Source organism: Hyperolius riggenbachi, chromosome 1, assembly GCF_040937935.1.
Source record: "Hyperolius riggenbachi isolate aHypRig1 chromosome 1, aHypRig1.pri, whole genome shotgun sequence".
Taxonomy (NCBI): domain Eukaryota; kingdom Metazoa; phylum Chordata; class Amphibia; order Anura; family Hyperoliidae; genus Hyperolius; species Hyperolius riggenbachi.
In genome coordinates this window covers 578,125,943-578,149,759 of record NC_090646.1, presented here as the reverse complement: position 1 = coordinate 578,149,759, position 23,817 = coordinate 578,125,943, and the positions used below count along the sequence as shown (strand labels likewise).

Genomic DNA, 23,817 nt, shown 5'->3' with positions numbered 1-23,817 from the left:
CGTGCTGGTCTATATGTGCTGTATAACTGCTGACAATAAAAATATGAACATTTGAAGAATTTTTCTTATACTATTGGTCGAGCCCAGATTGATGTTGAATAGATTGGACTAGATTTTTGAGCCTAGATGGATCCTCATTCCGATCTGTGACTCCCAGATGGAAAAAGCATTTAAGCTGAGGCCCACATGTTAACCTGTCTTTTTTGAGGTTCTAACCAGACAGAAGTAAGTATGTGGCAAATGCTGCTTCCCTTCCCTTGCTCCAAGGCCCTGACATGAGTTTCAGGTGAAGTTAAGTTTTAACTTGTATATGTTATATATTGAAAATGCTTTTACTATAAGATGTGCTGCTTCTGTTAAATTATCACATTACATATTTAAAACCCCTTTACAAATTCATTCATAATATGGTAATTCTAAATGGCGGAATAAATATTGTCTGCATCAAAAGTGAAATCTATACAGGCATCTACATTGTAAAGTGCAGCAACTACATGAAAAATGCAGCAACGCACGGCAACCAATCATCTTCCCTGGAGAAAGATCAGTCAAAGAAATCAATGCCATTGGATACTGCACTTTTCATTCAATCATTGTGCCATCATATCAAATGAGCCCCAAAGTGCATGTAGATTACAACATTAAAGTGACTAGTGTTTCTTCATCTTCATACTTAATTACAGTACACAATTACAATATTTACATAACATCTATAAAAACATTTCACAGTACTTTTCTTTGTAGGTGGTGTCGTTTCTGTAAAACGGTTGTGCCACCAGGCCTCTATTATCCAAATGTTTAAAATAAGTGCTTTACAGCTTATCAGATTTCAGATGCCACTTGTGCAGCTGAAAATTAAAGGACAGGTCTGATTGGTAGGCTGCAGATCCTGTCATAAAGAAGGTGCATTAAGAAGCAAGGATGACAGGTAGAGGTGTTAAGTTGTGGCTGACAGAACAGCAAGAGATGGAGGTGTAGGATGAGGCACCAAACGGTACAAGAACATAGCAGAAGAAAACATGATGGTGTATGCTGGTGCATAAAACGTACTCCGTTACACAGAGTAGACAGATGCACACATTGTAAAGGTGCAAAGTGCTGTCAGGAAATGCAGCCAATTAGAATTAATCTGTCATCCAGTTCCACTGAATGGCCACTGAATGGAAAGCAATTGGTCTGAGGCTAAGAGTTTACCTTTTTTCCGTTCCATTTTATGAAAACTGGTCAGAAGGAGAAGAATTGTGTGAAGTTTACACCATTAAAAAGGGACACTAAAGTCTTGCTGATCCTTTTGGCTGCAGTAGTGTTTGATAGGGATGGTCAATGATATGCAAATAATTTAAAGTTGATGCAACTTTATGCAGCCTGAACATAAACCATTCAAATCCTGCTGAAGTAAATTTCAGTTGGTCCATTTTCAAGCTGCATAAATTTGCATACAACATTTGCATAACCCTGGCCCTGCATCAACTCAAAATTATTTGAATCTCATTCAACATCCCTAGTGTTTGCCCGCATGCTTGTTTCAGGTGTGCAAATCAGACATTAATACAGCACCCAATGTTCATACTCATTCTGGGTCTGTGGCTGAAAGTATTAGAGACACGACCAGCAGGACAGCCAGGACATTAGTATAGTTTAAAAGGGGAAAAAAGGCAGCCTTCAGATCTTTTACTACAGTGTCCCTTTAAAAATTTAGACAAATAGATTCTTAACGCTGCAGGAGAATTGCAATGAAGGATAGTGGGATTTCATATGAGCAGTTCAAACATCCCATCACATGTAAGGTCCCATTCACACTAGAGCATTTTGCCGGCAAAACGCTCAAGCGATAGCGCTTTTTAAAGCACTAGTGCAATAATAACCTATGGGCCTGTTCTCACTTGGGCAACGATTAACGCAAATCGCTCAAAAAAATTTGTATCCTGAACCATTTTCAGGCAATTTCCTGGCGATCGCGTTTAGTGCTATAGAATCGCTAATCGCGATCGCCGGGAAATCGGCCGAAGTGGGAATGGCGTTAATCGCCAAAAAACGCCAGAGCAAAAAACTAGCAAAAGCACTAGCATTTTGTAAGTGTGAATGGGGCCTAAAGAGGTCCTATATTAGTTTATCCCAGGTGGACATTTGTCCACCTGGGGAGTTGCTATGGTTAGACCTCACTAGGTATTTACGGAAATGACCTGCATTGGGTCCAGGATTATTTGCTACTCAGAATTGCTGAAATTGTGGCCTGTGAAGACCGTGTGGACATGAATGAGAATGCTGGGACAACAGGTTTGGTTTCATAGAAACAGATTCAGCAAGAAAGTCATTCAGTAATCAATAAGGAGGTCTGCTTCTCTACAGCAACGTGGTGTAAATCTTGGCAGTTTCTAGGAATTTAATGCAGGAGGATGCAGTCTCTTCTATAGAATTAGACCAGCCGGTGAGGTTCTCCTCAATGTATGGCATTATACCAGAGGTCAGCTGGTTCAGGTAAGATACCTGCAATTTAAAAACACAGAAAGAAAAATTAGTAGAGTCAGCTCTTCCAAAGGCAAACAGTATATGGCATATATCAGTTTTTATCTGTAATGTGTATACTACACTAATGTTTGGTAGCACAAGTGTGACCACAAAGATACTGTTTATAGCTCCAATTCCTTCTCTACATGGCATGTTAGGCTAATCAATGCACTCTGCTATCTGGTAACCAATGACATTATGCTATTCACAGTGCTAGACCAAGATCTACTCAGCTCAGACCGTTATACTATTTAAGAAACAAAATGGAGACGGCACACAAAAGGCTTTTTAAATGGACTGTATTAACAGCATACAGAGCAAATAGAGGCATTTGCAGGATTGGACCACTATATGCTTGACACATGAACCTAAGGTAATATTGCCGTGTGAAGGCAGCGCACGTAGCCATGGTAACATGTTAAAGGACATCTGAGGTGACATGTGTATGTACAGTCCCAAGTACACAAATAACTATGCAGTGTTCCTTATTTTCCTTTCTCAACCTGAAAGAGGAATGCAAGTGACCATTTCTGTCTGGGTCGGACTATAGCGTAACCCTCAGTGATAAAGAATTGAAGCCATAAAACACTTTCCTGTCAGTAAATGGCTTCTGAGAGCAGCACAAGATAAAAAAGGGTCAATAATTAAAAGATTTTAGCTCTGACATACTTCAATGAACGGGGTATTGAGAAGAAGTCAGGAAACCGTAAAAAAAAAATAAAAAATTAAAAAGTATATTTAAATATAAAAAAAAACAGTGGGATGACAAAAAAAAATCATGTTTATAAGAAGGATAGATGCAATTGTTTAGCTCAGTTTATTTTCACCTTGGATGTCTTGCTTAGCATGCATTATCATAGCAATGCTCATGTTACCCATGTACCACAGGTTGTACTAGTTGCACAATGCATGGTACTCTGCTGACATGCTTACTGGCAATAATACTGTAGGTTCAAGCATCAGACCCTATGTAACCAACTCCAGTATTTATAAGGCATCACGTGCCTAATAGGTTAATAAATTATTTTGGCTTGGAGAGCTCTATGAGGCCTCATTTAAATCTAAAAACGAAAAACCCAAACGTTTTGGTTTGTGTGCTTTTTTTCACCTCCCGGCGCTCCACTGCATGCTGCATTTCTGGTAAAAGCGCTTTTCTAAGCGCTTTTCCAGAGCAGTTTTGTAATTCAGTCCCAGACGCAAGTCAGGAAGTGAACTCTGTGTTTTTAAGAATACATTGTATTTATTATTTTCTGGGTCAATCGCAATCACTGCACAAATATTTTGAGAGATTTTCCTATACCTTCCATTGAGGCAAAATCGCCCCAAAAATGGTACTGGCACCGCTTTGCTGCACACACAGTGCACGTACCGCGCTGATATGAATCTTCTCAGAGATTTTTTTGCATTATTTAAAAAAAAAATAAAAAAAAATTGCCTGTGCTTGAAAAAAAAAAGGCCAAAAACGCCACTAGTGTGAGCGAGCCCTGAAAGGCTGTTGGCTTTTGATTTTGTCTGGCAAGAGTTTAGTCAATAATATAGAAGGAATGCAGATGACCTAGTTGATAGGAGTTGGAGAGCGTTCACGCAGCCAATTTTGCCACCTCCACGTAGAATAGATTTTAAATACTACATAGAAGTGGTAAAATCTGCCAGGCAAGATTGGATGTGTGCATGCACCAATTTAGTATTGGAAGGAGAACAAAGGCACCAACAGAATAAAATACAGTACATCTAAAAAAAAAAAAAAAACCTTTAAAATTCCTCAGGAGGCGGTGGTGGACTCATCTCCCCGAAGCAGACATGATACTGTCCACCTACCTCAGAGGCGCTTATCGTGACCTTAAGACTGCACTGTATGTACTCCTGTTCGTTGTTGCCTGAGGAGGCAGGAATATACCCACAAGGCGTGTTGCACTGTATGTTTGAGTATATAAAGAAATTTGTTTCTACTAAAACCGACAGTATCATGTCTGCTTCGGGGAGATAAGTCCACCACCGCCTCCCGAGGAATTTTAAAAAGTTTTTAGATATATTTTATTCTGTTGGCGCCTCTGTTCTCCTTACAATATCAGCAGCCACCCCTGGTGGAGGGGTTGATCCCCATTTTTCCTTATCTACAGAGAGCGACATCTTAATCCTGAGTGAGGACAGGCCTAATCTCCTCACCTGCCTACACAGTGGTTGCCCAATTGGTAACCCTGACTTGTGAGTATATCTATCATATACTTTTCCATTTACCCATCACCTAACTTACTACACTATATCGGGCTCTCTGTGTCCCTTCTTTTTCAGTTTAGTATTGGAGCATACCTACACAATCCATTCATAGTATTTCAAATATGTTGGTCTAAAATCGGTAATGAAAAAATGTATGGAGAAGACTATGGCAATCTTTAAAAAAAAAAAAATTAAAGGACAACTGAAGTGAGAAGTATATGGAGAAAATATGGGCCATATTTATTTCCTTTTGAGCTATAGCAGTTTCCTGGCAGCCGTGATGGTCTATTTGGCTGCAATAGTGTCTGAATCACACCAGAAACAGGCATGCAGCTAATCTTGTCAGATTTGACGAAAATCAGAGGATCAGCAGGGCAGCCAGGCAACTGGTAATGCTTTAAAAGTAAATAAATACGGCAGCCTCCATATGCCTCTCACTTCAGGTGTCCTTTAAAGGGGCACTATATTAAATGATCTGGAAACCACTTATTTCGCATTAATATATGTGCAAGTGGAGTAATGTGTAACATGTACAGTGGCTGAACAAAAGTAATCACCACAATGACATTACTTATTTCAAGTGAGGGAGTTGCGTCAGAATACTTTACTGACGCAGATTTTGAGCATACCATCATCCTGTAGTAGGCAAGTGTACCAGCTATTTCTGTTGCCGATAGTGGGCAGCATTACCCCCAGAGCTCAACTGAGCTGAAAAACTGCATGAGAGTACAGTTACAAGGTAGGAGAATCTTACCTCAGACAAACAGGGGTGAAAAATATCGGCAACAGAAACAGCTGGTACACTTGCCTACTACAGGGTGATGGTATGCTCAAAATTCGGATCAGTAAATGATTTCTTCTGACGCAACTCCCTCACTTGAAATAAGTAATGTCATTGTGGTGATTCCTTTTGTTTAGCCACTGTACATGTTACAAATTACTTCACTTGCACATATTTTATTGTGAAATAAGTGGTTTCCAGATCAGGTGTCCTTTAAAGGGGCACTATATTAAATGATCTGGAAAGCCCTTATTTCGCAATAAAATATGTACAGTGGCTGAACAAAAGTAATCACCACAATGACATTACTTATTTCAAGTGAGGGAGTTGCGTCAGAAGAAATACTTTACCGACGCCGATTTTGAGCATACCATTATCCTGTAGTAGGCAAGCGTACCAGCTGTTTGTTGCCCATATCTTTCACCCCTGTTTGTCTGAGGTAAGATTCTCCTACCTTGTAACTGTACTCTCATGCAGTATTTCAGCTCATTTGAGCTCTGAGTGTAATGCTGCCCACTGAGGCCCCCATCAGCGCTGCTGGCACAGCCACAAACACCTAATGTCTGTTGCTATGGATACAAGCTTTTGGCTTTGTGCACAACCCCAGTAACAGCATTGAGCATGCACAAGCGCTATAGCTATGTCCTGCCAAAAGCTGGTTTTCACACCAACAGATATTAGGTGTCCATGGCTGTTCCAGTAGCACTGAAGGGGGCGTCGGTGGGCAGAGCTCACATGAGCTGAAGAACTGCATGAGAGTGCAGTTATGAGGTGGGAGAATACTACCTCAGACAAACAGGGGTGAAAGATACCGGCAACAGAAACAGCTGGTATAGTTGCCTCTAACAGTATGATGGTATGCTTGAAATCTGCGTCATTAAAGTACCTCTTCTGACGCAACTCCCTCACTTAAAATACTTTTGTTCAGCCACTGTACATAGGTTACACATTTCTCCACTTGCACATATTTTATATTCAATGAAAAATACTGCATTCGCTATTTTAGACTTTCATGTGCCAATTCATAAAAATGTTCACAGGTGTGGTAGAAGTTTGGTAAACTACCAAAGCTCATTGACAAAAACCTGTACGTAACAGCAGAAGAGAGTGGAGTGTCTGTCCTTACAAGCTGTTCCATGCAGTGAGGGCATTGCAATATTAACCTGCTGGGCGTTCCGATTCCCGTGGCCGGGTTTTTTTGCCCAATTTTTTTTTTCTTTAACCATGTAGCTAGCCTATCGCTAGCTACATGATTCCCCCTCCCTGCTCCCCCCCTCCTGATCGCCGCCGGCGATCATGCCCATCAGGGCCGGGCCGAGGCATAGGCTGGAGAGGCTCCAGCCTCAGGGCGCAGTGTAGGAGGGGGCGCACAATTCATTCAGCTGTCATTCCTAATTGCGTTTGAAGCAGAAAGAAATAAGAAAAGGGGATACATAGCAGTGACTGCAAGCCAGATAACTAGATATTAAGGTGTTGGGGAGGTTGTGGGCCCTGTGGCACCTCTTAGTCTAATAGCAATCAGTGTGTGACGGCTGGGGTGGCAGGGATGGAGAGGCGCACTTTGGTGTCTCAGCCTTGGGTGCTGGAGGACCTTGTCCCGCCTCTGATGCCCATCAGGAAATCCCGTTCTGAATGGGATTTCCTTCAGGGCTTCCCCTGTCGCCATGGCGACGAACGGAGTGATGTCATCGACATTGTGACGTCACAGGGAGTCCCGATCCACCCCCATAGCGCAGCCTGGTGGTGATTGGTCAGGCTGCGCAAGGGGTCTGCGGGGGCCCTCTTTCGCGGCGGGTAGCGGCGGATCGGCGGCGATCGAAACAAACACGCAGCTAGCAAAGTGCTAGCTGCAGGTTTGAAGAAAAAAAAAAAAAAAAAAAAAAAAGTGCAAATCGGCCCACCAGGGCCGGAGCAGTGCACATCGGCGTTACTGGAAGAGCTCAGCTCGTCCAGAACGCTAGGGACAGGGTCAGACTGGGCCACAGTAGTACAGTTTTTCCCTCGGTGGGCCCCCCCTCCAGGTCTCTGGTGGGCCCCCCCTCCCCTTGTCTGACAGAGCTCCAATTGCTGTCTGCAGCACGAAAATTCTCTTCTCAGTGCTGTAATCACTCATGCTGAGAGCAGTGGCGTAGCTAAGGAGCTGTAGGCCTCAATGCAAATTTTACAATGGGGCCCCCCAAGCACTCTATACATAACAATTGATTTGACGCACCAAAACCTGCCAATGGCAGCTACAGTGTCAGAGGTGCAAGAAGGGAATGGGAAATAGCTTGGTAATGATTACCACTGTTCAAAGTATCTATAGAAGTGATTATTATTAGCAAAGGACCAAAAGAGAGGTAATACTGTAGTTGAGGGAGGGCCCTTCGGGGCCCCTTTGGCCCAAAGGCCCCGATGCGGTCGCAACCTCTGCAAAGTAGGACATTACTTTATATTGAAGGAGGGGACTCTATGCAAAGTTTTGCTGGGCAGCAGTGTCTCTGAATTACAATGCTGCTAAGATCATGTACATTTGGCCCTGTCCATAATACATCATGACCACGTCCACCTTCTTGTACATGGTCACGCCCTTTTTTCACAGCAATCATGGGAAGTGTGGGCCCCAGGTTGAAATTTCTTTGGTGGGCCCCCAGAGTCCCAGTCCGACCCTGGCTAGGGAGGTTAAGAGACATCCCTTTAGATGTACATGTTATTTATATAGTGCCTCTGCTTGCTCTGAATCTGTCTATTAGTCTTTCTTAACATTCTATTTAATTGCCACAGCTTAGAAGAAACTTCAAGAAACTTTACACATGCCATGCTTAGGTTATTTTCCCCACTAGCTCCTACGCATCTTCAAACAGAAACCCAAGAGGTTAAAACACCAAAGGTATTCATGGGAAGCCAGTTTTGTTCCGATTGCTCTGCTGCTGCCTTGGGGGTTTAAAAGCTTGTCCCCGCCTGATAAGGTTGCGGGTCCTATCAAATTCCATCATCCAGATTTGCAGGAGACAGGGGATGTTTCTATTGGCTCCCTGCTCCTATCAGTCACAGCTCTCTCTGCTTCTGCTTGTGAGTCACGGCTCCCAGCACAGTCTCCTCGCACAGACGCCGCACTCTTTTCACCACTTCAAAGTAGACAGTATTGTTTTGTGGCTTTACCGCATGTTATAAGCTTTAGGAATTGACATTTACTGACATTTGTTGAGGTATTTACGCACACTACATCATTAATTTACCTCACTATACAGGGAGTGCAGAATTATTAGGCAAATTAGTATTTTGACCACATCCTTTTTATGCATGTTGTCTTACTCCAAGCTGTATAGGCTCAAAAGCCTACTACCAATTAAGCATATTAGGTGATGTGCATCTCTGTAATGAGAAGGGGTGTGGTCTAATGACATCAACACCCTATATCAGGTGTGCATAATTATTAGGCAACTTCCTTTCCTTTGGCAAAATGGGTCAAAAGAAGGACTTGACAGGCTCAGAAAAGTCAAAAATAGTGAGATATCTTGCAGAGGGATGCAGCACTCTTAAAATTGCAAAGCTTCTGAAGCGTGATCATCGAACAATCAAGCGTTTCATTCAAAATAGTCAACAGGGTCGCAAGAAGCGTGTGGAAAAACCAAGGCGCAAAATAACTGCCCATGAACTGAGAAAAGTCAAGCGTGCAGCTGCCAAGATACCACTTGCCACCAGTTTGGCCATATTTCAGAGCTGCATCATCACTGGAGTGCCCAAAAGCACAAGGTGTGCAATACTCAGAGACATGGCCAAGGTAAGAAAGGCTGAAAGACGACCACCACTGAACAAAACACACAAGCTGAAATGTCAAGACTGGGCCAAGAAATATCTCAATATCTAAGGTTTTATGGACTGATGAAATGAGAGTGAGTCTTGATGGGCCAGATGGATGGGCCCGTGGCTGGATTGGTAAAGGGCAGAGAGCTCCAGTCCAACTCAGACGCCAGCAAGGTGGAGGTGGAGTACTGGTTTGGGCTGGTATCATCAAAGATGAGCTTGTGGGGCCTTTTCGGGTTGAGGATGGAGTCAAGCTCAACTCCCAGTCCTACTGCCAATTTCTGGAAGACACCTTCTTCAAGCAGTGGTACAGGAAGAAGTCTGCATCCTTCAAGTTAAACATGATTTTCATGCAGGACAATGCTCCATCACACGTGTCCAAGTACTCCACAGCGTGGCTGGCAAGAAAGGGTATAAAAGAAGAAAAACTAATGACATGGCCTCCTTGTTCACCTGATCTGAACCCCATTGAGAACCTGTGGTCCATCATAAAACGTGAGATTTACAAGGAGGGAAAACCGTACACCTCTCTGAACAGTGTCTGGGAGGCTGTGGTTGCTGCTGCACGCAATGTTGATGGTGAACAGATCAAAACACTTACAGAATCCATGGATGGCAGGCTTTTGAGTGTCCTTGCAAAGAAAGGTGGCTATATTGGTCACTGATTTGTTTTTGTTTTGTTTTTGAATGTCAGAAATGTATATTTGTGAATATTGAGATGTTATATTGGTTTCACTAGTAAAAATAATTGAAATGGGTATATATTTGTTTTTTGTTAAGTTGCCTAATAATTATGCACAGTAATAGTCACCTGCACACACAGATATCCCCCTAAAATAGCTAAAACTAAAAACAAACTAAAAACTTTCAAAAATATTCAGCTTTGATATTAATGAGTTTTTTGGGTTCATTGAGAACATGGTTGTTACAATAATAAAATTATTCCTCAAAAATACAACTTGCCTAATAATTCTGCACTCCCTGTAGTACTGCATAATTTCAGCTTTCCATGCAGTAACAGCCTTTATGAATCAACAAGCTCAGTAAAGTCAGCTGTTTTCTACATTACTGAATGCGGTCATGCTTTATGTATCGAGGGGGTTTCTGTGGAAAATTGTCCAGCACACTTTTCTTTTAGTTTCTGTCAGCCAACAGTGTTTCCAATCATCATTGCAAAAGATGAAGACCGCCTCATCATCCCAAATTAGCCATCCTCTCCCCCCTATATGAAAAAGAGGAAAGCTAGTCTGGAACCGGTCAATGTTCAGTTGGTGAGACAAGCTAAATTAGGTAGGAACTAAAGTGGTGCGATGATGTGGTTAGGCCATATGAAAGTGGCCAAGATGGGATCTGATGAGGAAGTGCATGAACAGCGCGACTGACAGAATAAAACTGATGGCACACCTTACATTGTTAACCACTTCCCGACCGCCGTATTGACAATTGGCGGCCGGGAAGTGCACCCCGCAAGGACCGCCGTATTGACAATTGGCGGCCGGGAAGTGCACCCCGCAAGGACCGCCGTATTGACAATTGGCGGCCGGGAAGTGCACCCCGCAAGGACCGCCGTATTGACAATTGGCGGCGGTCCTTGTAGGGGCATGGGCGGAGCGATCGCGTCATCAGTGACGCGATCCTCCGCCTGGCGCCGCTCACCCGCCGCAACATCCCGCCGGCTGTACGGAAGCGCCGGCGGGATGTTAACCCCGCGATCGCCGCATACAAAGTGTATAATACACTTTGTAATGTTTACAAAGTGTATTATACAGGCTGCCTCCTGCCCTGGTGGTCCCAGTGTCCGAGGGACCACCAGGGCAGGCTGCAGCCACCCTAGTCTGCACCAAAGCACACTGATTTCTCCCCCCCCCTGCCCCAGATCGCCCACAGCACCCATCAGACCCCCCCCTGCCCACCCCCCAGACCCCTGTTTGCACCCAATCACCCCCCTAATCACCCATCAATCACTCCCTGTCACTATCTGTCAACGCTATTTTTTTTTTTATCCCCCACCCTGCTCCCTGCCCCCTCCTGATCACCCCCCACCCCTCAGATTCTCCCCAGACCCCCCCCCCCCAGACCACTCCCCCTGTTTACTGTATGCATCTATCCCCCTGATCACCTGTCAATCACCCATCAATCACCCGTCAATCACCCCCTGTCACTGCCACCCATCAGCCAGCCCCTAACCTGCCCCGTGCGGGCAATCTGATCACCCCCCCACACCAATAGATCGCCCGCAGATCCGACATCAGATCACCTCCCAAATCCATTGTTTACATCTATTCTCTCCTCTAAACACCCACTAATTACCCATCAATCACCCATCAATCACCCCCTATCACCACCTGTCACTTTTACCTATCAGATCAGACCCTAATCTTCCCCTTGCGGGCACCCAATCACCCGCCCACACGCTCAGATTGCCCTCTGACCCCCCCTTATCAATTCACCAGTGCATTAATTACATCTGTTCTTCCCTGTAATAACCCACTGATCACCTGTCAATCACCTGCCAATCACCTATCACCCATCAATCACCCCCTGTCACTGCCACCCATCAATCAGCCCCTAACCTGCCCCTTGCGGGCAATCTGATCACCCACCCACACCATTAGATCGCCCGCAAACCCGCCGTCAGATTACCTCCCAAATGTATTGTTTACATCTGTTATCTTCTCTAAACACCCACTAATTACCCATCAATCACCCCCTATCACCACCTGTCACTGTTACCTATCAGATCAGACCCTAATCTGCCCCTTGCGGGCACCCAATCACCCGCCCACACGCTCAGATTGCCCTCAGACCCCCCCCCCCCCTTATCAATTCGCCAGTGCATTAATTACATCTGTCCTTCCCTGTAATAACCCACTGATCACCTGTCAATCACCTGCCAATCACCTATCACCCATCAATCACCCCGTCACTGCCACCCAACAATCAGCCCCTAACCTGCCCCTTGCGGGCAATCTGATCACCCACCCACACCAATAGATCGCCCGCAGATCCGACATCAGATCACCACCCAAGCGCAGCGTTTACATCTATTCCTCTAAACACCCACTAATTACCCATCTATCACCCATCAATCACCCCCTATCACCACCTGTCACTGTTACCCATCAGATCAGACCCTAATCTGCCCCTTGCGGGCACCCAATCGCCCGCCTACACGCTCAGATTGCTCTCAGACCCCCCCTTATCAATTCGCCAGTGCAATATTTACATCTGTTCTCCCCTGTAATAACCCACTGATTACCTGTCAATCACCTATCAATCATCCATCAATCACCCCCTGTCACTGCCACCCATCAATCACCCCCTGTCACTGCCGCCCATCAATCACCCGCTGTCACTGCCACCCATCAATCAGCCCCTAACCTGCCCCTTGCGGGCAAACTGATCACCCACCCACACCAATAGATCGCCCGCAGATCCGACATCAGATCACCACCCAAGCGCAGTGTTTCCATCTATTCTCTACCCTAAACACCCACTAATTACCCATCAATCACCCCCTGTCACTGCTACCTATCAGATTAGACCCCTATCTGCCCCTAGGGCACTCAATCACCCGCCCACACCCTCAGAATGCCCTCAGACCCCAGCCCTGATCACCTCGCCAGTGCATTGCTTGCATCTATTCCCCCCTCTGATCACACCTTGAGACACCCATCAATCACCTCCTGTCACCCCCTAGCACACCTACCCATCAGATCAGGCCCCAATTTGCCCCGTGTGGGCTCCTGATCACTCGGCCAATCCCTCAGATCCCCCTCAGACCCCCTTCCGATCACCTCCCCAGTGCATTGATTGCATCTATTTTCCCCTCTAACCACCCCCTGAGACACCCATCAATCACCTCCTGTCACCCCCCTAGCACTCCTAGCCATCAGATCAGGCCCAATACAACCTGTCATCTAAAAGGCCACCCCGCTTATGACCGGTTCCACAAAATTCGCCCCCTCATAGACCACCTGTCATCAAAATTTGCAGATGCTTATACCCCTGAACAGTCATTTTGAGACATTTGGTTTCCAGACTACTCACGGTTTTGGGCCCGTAAAATGCCAGGGCGGTATAGGAACCCCACAAGTGACCCCATTTTAGAAAAAAAGACACCCCAAGGTATTCTGTTAGGTGTATGACGAGTTCATAGAAGATTTTATTTTTTGTCAAAAGTTAGCGGAAATTAATTTTTATTGGTTTTTTTTCACAAAGTGTCATTTTTCACTAACTTGTGACAAAAAATAAAATCTTCTATGAACTCGCCATACACCTAACGGAATACCTTGGGGTGTCTTCTTTCTAAAATGGGGTCACTTGTGGGGTTCCTATACTGCCCTGGCATTTTAGGGGCCCTAAACCGCGAGGAGTAGTCTAGAAAACAAATGCTTCAAAATGACCTGTGAATAGGACGTTGGGCCCCTTAGCGCACCTAGGCTGCAAAAAATTATCACACATGTGGTACCGCCGTACTCAGGAAAAGTAGTATAATGTGTTTTGGGGTGTATTTTTACACATACCCATGCTGGATGGGAGAAATTTCTATGTAAATGGACAATTGTGTGTAAAAAAAAAAACAAACAATTGTCATTTACAGAGATATTTCTCCCACTTAGCATGGGTATGTGTAAAAATACACCCCAAAACGCATTATACTACTTCTCCTGAGTACGGCGGTACCACATGTGTGGCACTTTTTTACACCCTAAGTACGCTAAGGGGCCCAAAGTCCAATGAGTACCTTTAGGATTTCACAGGTCATTTTGCGACATTTGGTTTCAAGACTACTCCTCACGGTTTAGGGCCCCTAAAATGCCAGGGCAGTATAGGAACCCCACAAATGACCCCATTCTAGAAAGAAGACACCCAAAGGTATTCCGTACGGAGTATGGTGAGTTCATAGAAGATTTTCTTTTTTGTCACAAGTTAGCGGAAAATGACACTTTGTGAAAAAAAACTATTAAAATCAATTTCCGCTAACTTGTGACAAAAAAATAAAAACTTCTATGAACTCACCATACTCCTAACGGAATACCTTGGGGTGTCTTCTTTCTAAAATGGGGTCATTAGTGGGGTTCCTATACTGCCCTGGCATTTTAGGGGCCCTAAACCGTGAGGAGTAGTCTTGAAACAAAAATGACCTGTGAAATCCTAAAGGTACTCATTGGACTTTGGGCCCCTTAGTGCAGTTAGGGTGCAAAAAAGTGCCACACATGTGGTATCCCCGTACTCGGGAGAAGTAGTATAATGTGTTTTGGGGTGTATTTTTACACATACCCATGCTGGGTGGGAGAAATACCTCTGTAAATGACAATCTTTTGATTTTTTTTACACACAATTGTCCATTTACAGAGGTATTTCTCCCACCCAGCATGGGTATGTGTAAAAATACACCCCAAAACACATTTTACTACTTCTCCCGAGTATGGCGATACCACATGTGTGGCACTTTTTTGCACCCTAACTGCGCTAAAGGGCCCAAAGTCCAATGAGTACCTTTAGAATTTCACAGGTCATTTTGAGAAATTTCGTTTCAAGACTACTCCTCACGGTTTAGGGCCCCTAAAATGCCAGAGCAGTATAGGAACCCCACAAATGACCCCATTTTAGAAAGAAGACACCCCAAGGTATTCCGTTAGGAGTATGGTGAGTTCATAGAAGATTTTATTTTTTGTCAAAAGTTAGCGGAAATTGATTTTAATTGTGTTTTTTCACAAAGTGTCATTTTCCGCTAACTTTTGACAAAAAATAAAATCTTCTATGAACTCACCATACTCCTAACGGAATACCTTGGGGTGTCTTCTTTCTAAAATGGGGTCATTTGTGGGGTTCCTATACTGCTCTGGCATTTTAGGGGCCCTAAACCGTGAGGAGTAGTCTTGAAACGAAATTTCTCAAAATGACCTGTGAAATTCTAAAGGTACTCATTGGACTTTGGGCCCTTTAGCGCAGTTAGGGTGCAAAAAAGTGCCACACATGTGGTATCGCCGTACTCAGGAGAAGTAGTATAATGTGTTTAGTGGTGTATTTTTACACATACCCATGCTGAGTGGGAGAAAGATCTCTGTAAATGGACAATTGTGTGTAAAAAAAATTAACAAATTGTCATTTACAGAGATATTTCTCCCACCCAGCATGGGTATGTGTAAAAATACACACATTATACTACTTCTCCTGAGTACGGCAATACCACGTGTGGCATTTTTTTGCAGCCTAACTGCGCTAAGGGGTCCAAAGTCCAATGAGCACCTTTAGGCTTTACAGGGGTGCTTACAATTTAGCACCCCCCAAAATGTCAGGACAGTAAACACACCCCACAAATGACCCCATTTTGGAAAGTAGACCCTTCAAGGTATTCAGAGAGGGGCATGGTGAGTCCGTGGCAGATTTCATTTTTTTTTGTCGCAAGTTAGAAGAAATGGAAACTTTTTTTTTTTTTTTCACAAAGTGTCATTTTCCGCTTACTTGTGACAAAAAATAGTATCTTCTATGAACTCACTATGCCTCTCAGTGAATACTTTGGGATGTCTTCTTTCCAAAATGGGGTCATTTGGGGGGTATTTATACTATCCTGGAATTCTAGCCCCTCATGAAACATGACAGAGGGTCAGAAAAGTCAGAGATGCTTGAAAATGGGAAAATTCACTTTTTGCACCATAGTTTGTAAACGCTATAACTTTTACCCAAACCAATAAATATACACTGAATGGGTTTTTTTTTTATCAAAAACATGTTTGTCCACATTTTTTGCGCTGCATGTATACAGAAATTTTACTTTATTTGAAAACTGTCAGCACAGAAAGTTAAAAAAATCATTTTTTTGCCAAAATTCATGTCTTTTTTGATGAATATAATAAAAAGTAAAAATCGCAGGAGCAATTAAATAGCACCAAAAGAAAGCTTTATTAGTGACAAGAAAAGGAGCCAAAATTCATTTAGGTGGCAGGTTGTATGAGCGAGCAATAAACCGTGAAAGCTGCAGTGGTCTGAATGGAAAAAAAGTGGCCGGTCCTTAAGGGGTAGAAAGCCCTAGGTCCTCAAGTGGTTAAAGATCTACTAGTGTATTCACTGCTGTACACCAAACCCACCTGACATTCATCTCTTCCAGTGCTATAAATTAAGAACCCTGCGCACTGCACTTCACCTCTCAGGAATTTCACTGACGGGGGACAGGAAGCCAGAGTTACTGATCTCACCGCAATGACATAAGGATCTCTAGAGATAAAAAATGGACAGATTAATCACATTTTATTAACATATTTCTGTATGTATTTATTGTAAGTGTCAAAAATCTTATCCACTGCACCTCAGCCCACTGCCCTTTCTGCCTCCTTCCTCTGTATAATGCCACCAGGTCACTTGTCCTTAGTTTGCCCCTTTATTTCACCCTTCCAGCTCTCTTAACCACCAATGCTGTGCTCAAACAACTCTTCCAGTGACATGAGAATTTCCTTTAGTCTATGCACTAAAAATCTATTAACCCTTCGCACTCTCACATGCAAATGTTCAAACAAAAGCATTCATAGATTCACTCATCCAGGCACCACTGTTATCCCTACAGCTAAGTTGACCACTTCACCACTGAGGGGTTTTACCCCTTGAGCACCAGAGCAATTTTCACCTTTCAGCGCTCCTTCCATTCATTCGTCTATAACTTTATCATTACTTATAACAATGAAATGAACTATATCTTGTTTTTTTCGCCACCAATTAGGCTTTCTTTAGCCGGTTCAGCGCCGCAGTGCCGAAAATCTCATGCATCCGAGCAACGTTCACCTCCCATTCATTCGCCTATAACTTTATTGCTACTTATCACAATGAATTGATCTAGATCTTGTTTTTCCGCCACCAATTAGGCTTTCTTTGGGGGGGTACATTTTGCTAAGAGCCACTTTACTGTAAATGCATTTTAACAGGAAGAATAAGAAAAAAACCGGAAAAAAAAATCATATTTCTCAGTTTTTGGCCATTCTAGTTTGAAATTAATATACGCTACCGTAATTAAAACGCATGTATTTTATTTACCCATATGTCCCAGTTCTTACACCGTTTAAACAATGTCCCTATCACAATTTATGGTGCCGATATTTCATTTAGAAATAATGGTGCATTTTTTTCAATTTGCGTCCATCCCTATTTATAAGCTTATAATTTTAAATATTATAATAACATATTCTCTTGACATGCATAATTAAAAAGTTCAGACCCTTGGGTAACTATTTATGTTTTTGTATTTTTTTATTGTATTTTTTTTTTTTTTTTAATAAAAAAAAGTGTATGTGGGTAATTTTTGGTGTGGGAGGGAAACTGCTAATTTTAAATGTAAAATTATATATTTTTTTACTAATAAATGTATGTGGGTACAGTTTACTATTTGGCCACAAGATGGCCACAGTGAAAAAAGTCCTTAATGCGAACGATCTCGCATCCAGGAACTAAAATGCTGGGGAAAAGTTTCCTGGAGAGAAAGCGTCGGTATTTCTGCGGGGAAGTTAGATCGGTAAATGGGAATTATATTCCCATTCACTGATCGGGGGGGCTAGCGGCGGGCGCGCGCGCCCACCACGCAGGGAAAGAGGCAGTGCCTATCTGGACGAGGAAACTCGTCCAGATAGGCCAAACTGGTTAGGTGGGACATTATGGCAAGAATTATTTTATTCTAAATGTGTTTTAATGGGAAAATAGGAAAAAAAATGTGGGAACTTTTTTTTTTTTCAGTTTTCGGCCTTTATACTTTTTAAATAATGCATGCTACTGTAATTAAAACCCATGAAATTTGCCCATTTGTCCCGGTTATAAAACCATTTAAATCATGTCCCTATCACAATGTTTGGCGCCAATATTTTATTTGGAAATAAGGTGCATTTTTTCAGTTGTGTGTCCATCCTTAATTACAAGCCCATAGTTTATAAAGTAACAGTGTTATACCCTCTTGACATAAATATTTAAAAAGTTCAGCAGTGGCGTTCCTACCATGGGGCGGCAGGGGGCACCCCGCTCCGGGTGTCTGGTGCCCCAGGGGGTGTCATCAAGGCCTCCCACAGAGGGAGAAACAACACAGAATTGGAGGGGTGGTGGGGAAAGCGGCGGGGAGGGGGGATGGACCCCCCACCTTCCTCACTTGGGTCCCCTTCCCTCTGGCGCTTCCCCCCTCCTAATTAGCAGCAGCTTTAGATATGCAGGCAGGAGCAGGCGGAGCGGACTTACTCACCTGCTTCCTGTGTTCCAGGCGATGACGCTGCTTTCCGCCTTCTCCACCACCCACTGTGCTTCCTGATTAGCGGAAGCGCAGTGAGTGACAGAGAAGTCGGAGACCAGCATCACGTGAGGATGACGTGTGCGCCATCGCCAGGAAGCAGGTAAGTCCTCTCCGCCCGCTCCTGCCCGCATATCTAAAGCTGCTGCTAATTAGAAGTGGAGGGAAGCGCCAGAAGGAGGGGACCCAGGTGAGGGAGGTGGGGGGTCTGGCCCCCTCCCCGCCACCCCTCCTTCCAAGCTTCCCCCATATAACTATACTACTGGGGCGTGGGGGCAACTATACTAGCAATACTGGGGGCAACTATACTAGCTATACTGGGGGCAACTGTACTAGCTATACTGGGGGCAACTGTAGTAGCTACACTGGGGGCAACTGTACTAGCTACACTGGGGGCAACTGTACTAGCTAATACCTTAAATTACAGTTAGCTCCGTCCTCATCTGGTCATGACCACGCCCATTTTTTGCCGCAGGTTGTGGCCATGCCCATTTCTCCAGGGGGGGGGGGGGGGGTCTTTTAATACCCAGCACCGGGTGCCAAAAGCCCTAGGTACGCCACTGAAGTTCAGTCCCTAAGGTAACTATTTTTTTTTTTTTATTGTATTTTATTTTTTGAATTACAAAAAATAAAATAAAATTGGGGAGTGTGGGAGGTAAGGAGTTAATTTTTAATGTATAACTAATGTATTTGTATATGAAAAATGCTTTAGGGTGTAGTTTTACTATTTGTCCACAAGATGGCCACAGTGAGTTTATGTGACCTGCAAGCGTACAGGAAGTACGCTTGCAGGAAGTTCAGGGAGGCTGGGCAACTTTTTTTTTTTTCACAATGATCGCGCTGCTTCTCGTAGAAGCAGCTGATCATTGCGGGGGGCTTAGATCAACGAACGAGAAAGGTTTCTCCCGTTCATTGATCTCCGGGGGAGCGGCGGCGTGCACAAGCGCGGGGTGCGCGGATGAGCGAGCGGGAGTGCGGGCAGCGGCGTCAGATACGGATTTCTCCATCCCTTGGTGGTAACGGTGGAAAAAGGTACGGAGAAATCCGTACCACTGGGGGTAAAATGGTTAAAAGCCAGGGTCATAGTTCACAGAAGAATGCATTCTTTTGCTTAGTCACCTACACTGCGCAGAAGTACCCAGGTAACCGTAGGTGTCCTAACTCTGGCCCTGTAACATGCATAGTGCAGATATGCAAACATTCATTACCTCAAACCTTCCCTCCTTCCCCTGTATGTGTTTTTTTGTCAGCATGCACACAGCTTATACTGGTGTATGTGCATGGTGCGCATGGATACATTACGTTAGCTCCCTTGTGCAATTGGTAAAATTCATTATCTGTCCCAGGAGAGGATGTCAGGATGTGTGCTCCTAATCCCTAGATAGGTTTGATGCAATGAATGTTTGCATGTCTGCACTATGCATGTTACAGGGCCAGAGTTAGGATACCTACGTTACCTGGGTACTTCTGCGCAGTATCGGTGACTAAGCAAAATAATGCATTTTTATGTGAACTAAGACCCCGGCTTTTAACTTCGCTGTAGGGATAACAGTGGTGCCTGGATGAGTGAATCTGTGAATGCATTTGTTTAAACATTTGCATGTGAGTGCGAAGGGTTAATAGACTTTTGCTGTTTTCTGGCCACACCCCTTTCAGCACCTCCCTTTCCTTAACTTATTTAATGTCCCAACTAGAGGCAATATGCCTGGATATATGTGTTTTTTTATAGTCTATGCACTAGCTGCAGGGAATGTGTATGTTCTCAGTGTTTTCATCGATTCCCTCCAGGTACCCCAGTGTCCTCCCCTCATCCAAAACACAGAATTCCCCATTCCCTCTAACGAAAACAGAAAATGGCCTTCGACCACAATAGGAACATAATGCTGGGCATGCATGGGTCGATCTGGCGGCCGATTAGCTGCCGGATCGACTCCCGCCGCGTCCCCACGTGCGCCCGGATCGATTCCCGCTCGTCCCCGCCAGCACTTCTCATCTTCCGCTCGATTCGCCGCCATCGTCGGCCCGCGGGTATCGAGCGCGGAATCGCTCCCCGTGGTGATCGGACACGTCGGATATTATCAATCGAGCCATCAGCGGCTCGATTGATAAGCCTGCGTCGAGCCATGTATGCCCAGCATAAGATAATGACTGTTAGGTTTTACATTGTTGTAAACTTCTCTGATGGACAGTTAGTGACATGATATTGTATACATTATGTAAAAAGTGCTATATTGCACAATTATTATTTATATAGCGCCAACATTTTAAACGCCTGTTTACAGAGCATGTATAGAGTCATGTCACCAACTGTCCCTCAGAGGAGCAAACTAACTTATGTGCTATCCACTACGCCACCATACTGCTCAATAACAACTTACAAATTAGTCATATGACCTAAAAAAAATAAAAACAAAAAAAAACACCCCACACACAAACTGATAGTCCCCCTCCAAAATAAGGCTGACAGTCCCTATATCCCTCTTACATCAGGTCTGATGTAAGAAAAGAACCTGACTTTTTCAGACACACCAACTCTTTTCCATGTCATATACTACTCCATTTCAATACACTGAAATTACGACTTACCCATTTTTACACGGATACCTCCTAGACATGAGCACCACAAAGTCTGTGGACCTTTTCTGTTTTATTGGAGGACAAGTAATGTAAAATATTTTATCATCAACACCGGCAGTTTCAACTACTTCACAGCTCCTGCAAATACATTGTAAAGTAAAATATTTTGTTAGAGTCAAGTTTCCTAAACTCAGTTAAAGACTCAGAAGAAACCTTTATTACTGACAATTTTTTTTAAATAGCTCTATGGTTAAGGGTCAGTTTCTCTGAAAGCCAGAATTACATATTCGGTGAACACCAGTAGGATGGCGTGACGAACTGCTTCTGAAAGTTAACCTGTGTCCAACTGTTTATGGATTGAAACTTTGAGTCATAAATTGTGTCTACCCCTTCCTTCCTCTCCAAGCTGATACCATTGGTCAACCGTCGCCAGGGCCGGGCCGAGGCATAGGCTGGAGAGGCTCCAGCCTCAGGGCGCAGTGTAGGAGGGGGCGCACAATTCATTCAGCTGTCATTCCTAATTATGTATGAAGCAGAAAGAAATAAGAAAAGGGGATACATAGCAGTGACTGCAAGCCAGATAACTAGATATTAAGGTGTTGGGGAGGTTGTGGGCCCTGTGGCACCTCTTAGTCTAATAGCAATCAGTGTGTGACAGCTGGGGTGGGAGGGATGGAGGGGCGCACTTTGGTGTCTCAGCCTTGGGTGCTGGAGGACCTTGTCCCTGCTCTGACCGTCGCTAATCTTGGCATCAATAGAACGGGACTATAGCTCTCACTATCTGTTTTTCCCAACTGGAACTGTGACAGTGGAATATCAACAGGTGCACCCTCAAACATTTCAGATTTTTAATGATTTCCAGCAGAAATATGTCAATATTGCCACTATAATGACTTTATACATTTGATGAGCTTCCCACCCATTTTGCTTTAAAAACTGATTAGGAATATTTGAACCGATAATTTGAACAGGCATTCAGCGTGTGGGTATCTAAGGCTCTTAATTTTGAAATATTAAAGTGACTCTAACAAAAATTACAACGTTTTTTCTACCATCCTACAAGTTCCTAAACCTATTCTAATGTGATCTGGCTTGCTGCAGCTCTTTCTACTATAACCATCTCTGTAATAAATCAATGTATCTTTCCCCTGTCAGACTTGTCGGCCTGTGTCTGGAAGGCTGCCAAGTTCTTCAGTGTTGAACTGTTCCTCTATGCACACTCCAGTGTGTGTTTTATTTACATAAGCCAGCAGCTTCTCTGCTATCTTATCAGTGATAGAAGAGAGCTGGATAAAAATCCTCCTCTGGAGGCTGTGAAAGGAGCTGGTCTGTCACATACTAAGGAATTAACGACATAGGCAGAGCTGTCTGCAGGAAGCCTGTAATGTTCAGTGCATGAGAGAAGCTGGGGACAGAAGGTAAACACACACAAGTGATCTCTTGAGATTCAGAAGTAAGGCTGTATACAGCCTGCTTGTGTATGGATGTATTTTCTATGTGTGGACATGCTGTACATCAACCTACTTCCTGTTTTGGTGGCCATTTTGTTTGTTTATAAACAAACTTTTTAAAACAGTTTTTGACTACTTTTAATGCGTCAGGGAGCGGTGAAATTGTGACAGAGGGTAATAGGAGATGTCCCCTAACGCACTGGTATGTTTACTTTTGTGCGATTTTAACAATACAGATTCTCTTTAACTGCAAATTCTCACCTGCCTACAAGGCATTAAATAAAATGGTTACTTTCTCCCAGCAAGTCCTCCCAGAATTTTATTTTTTATTATGCATCTGCAATAGTATATGGCTTAGGAAAGTATAACGTAACAAACTACGGTAGTTAATCTGAAAATGACTAACCAGAAAAAGCATATCAACTGGAAAAAGCAGACCCTGGACTTGCACAAGGGCCCAGGGTTGTGGCAAATTCCATATTCTAGCTAAGGGTTGTCATACTCGATTATGGACGGGGCCAAAACCTAACACATAGTCAAGTTGTGGACCAAATTGCTTATTAAGATTTAACAGTCTCAAACTAAGTGGCGTAACTATAGCAACAGTGGGAGGCCTGCTCCCAGGGCAGGGCGGAGGCAAGAGGCGCTCCAGCCTCAGGGCGCAGTGTAGGAGGGGTGCACAACTCACTCCGCTATCATTCCCCTATGGTGTTTGAAGCAGAGATAAATAAGAAAAGGGGATACATGGCAGTGACTACAAGCCAGATAACTAGAGATTAAGGTGTTGGGGGCCCTGGGGCGCCTCTTACTCTAATAGCAAATCAGTGTTTAACGGCTAGGGTGGGCATGGAGGCACACTTTGGTGTCTCAGCCTTGGGTGCTGGAGGACCTTGTCCCGGCTCTGCCCGCTTCCCCCCCCCCCCCCCCCTTCTGCAAAGTAACCCAGTGGAGAAGTTTAATATTTACCAGCCCCAGTGCGGTTTCGGCAGAATGATCAAAACAAAATGTGGCCCAAGGCAAGATGCTAGCCTTCACTTTTCCCAAAGATTTTTGGGTAACATGAGATAGTGGCGAAGGTGGGTGTGTGTGTGGGTGGGGTTCTAGGCATACAAGGGGTTTGGTTCCCATGGGTCATGTCTCCACCCCACCTTAAAAACGGATGTGTTTCAACTAGAAACTCAGTCACCGTTGTGCTCCTTTGGATGAGAAGGCAGTGTGGTGGCATTTTCAGTGAT

The 23,817-nt window shown here is 44.1% G+C and overlaps 1 protein-coding gene across 2 annotated transcripts in view; it reads right to left on the bottom strand.

The window, feature by feature from the left end:
• Positions 1-10: 10 nt before the first annotated feature.
• ACOT12 (acyl-CoA thioesterase 12) overlaps positions 11-23,817 on the bottom strand; it is a 119,566-nt gene continuing 95,759 nt past the window's right edge. For both annotated transcript variants that reach the window (XM_068247953.1, XM_068247951.1), the window contains 3 exons: positions 21,141-21,269; positions 16,387-16,513; positions 11-2,487 (listed from right to left, as the gene is read on the bottom strand). In XM_068247953.1, coding sequence (XP_068104054.1) covers positions 2,344-2,487; positions 16,387-16,513; positions 21,141-21,269 — 400 coding nt within the window. In that variant the 3' untranslated portion in view covers positions 11-2,343. The remainder of the gene's footprint in view (positions 2,488-16,386; positions 16,514-21,140; positions 21,270-23,817) is intronic.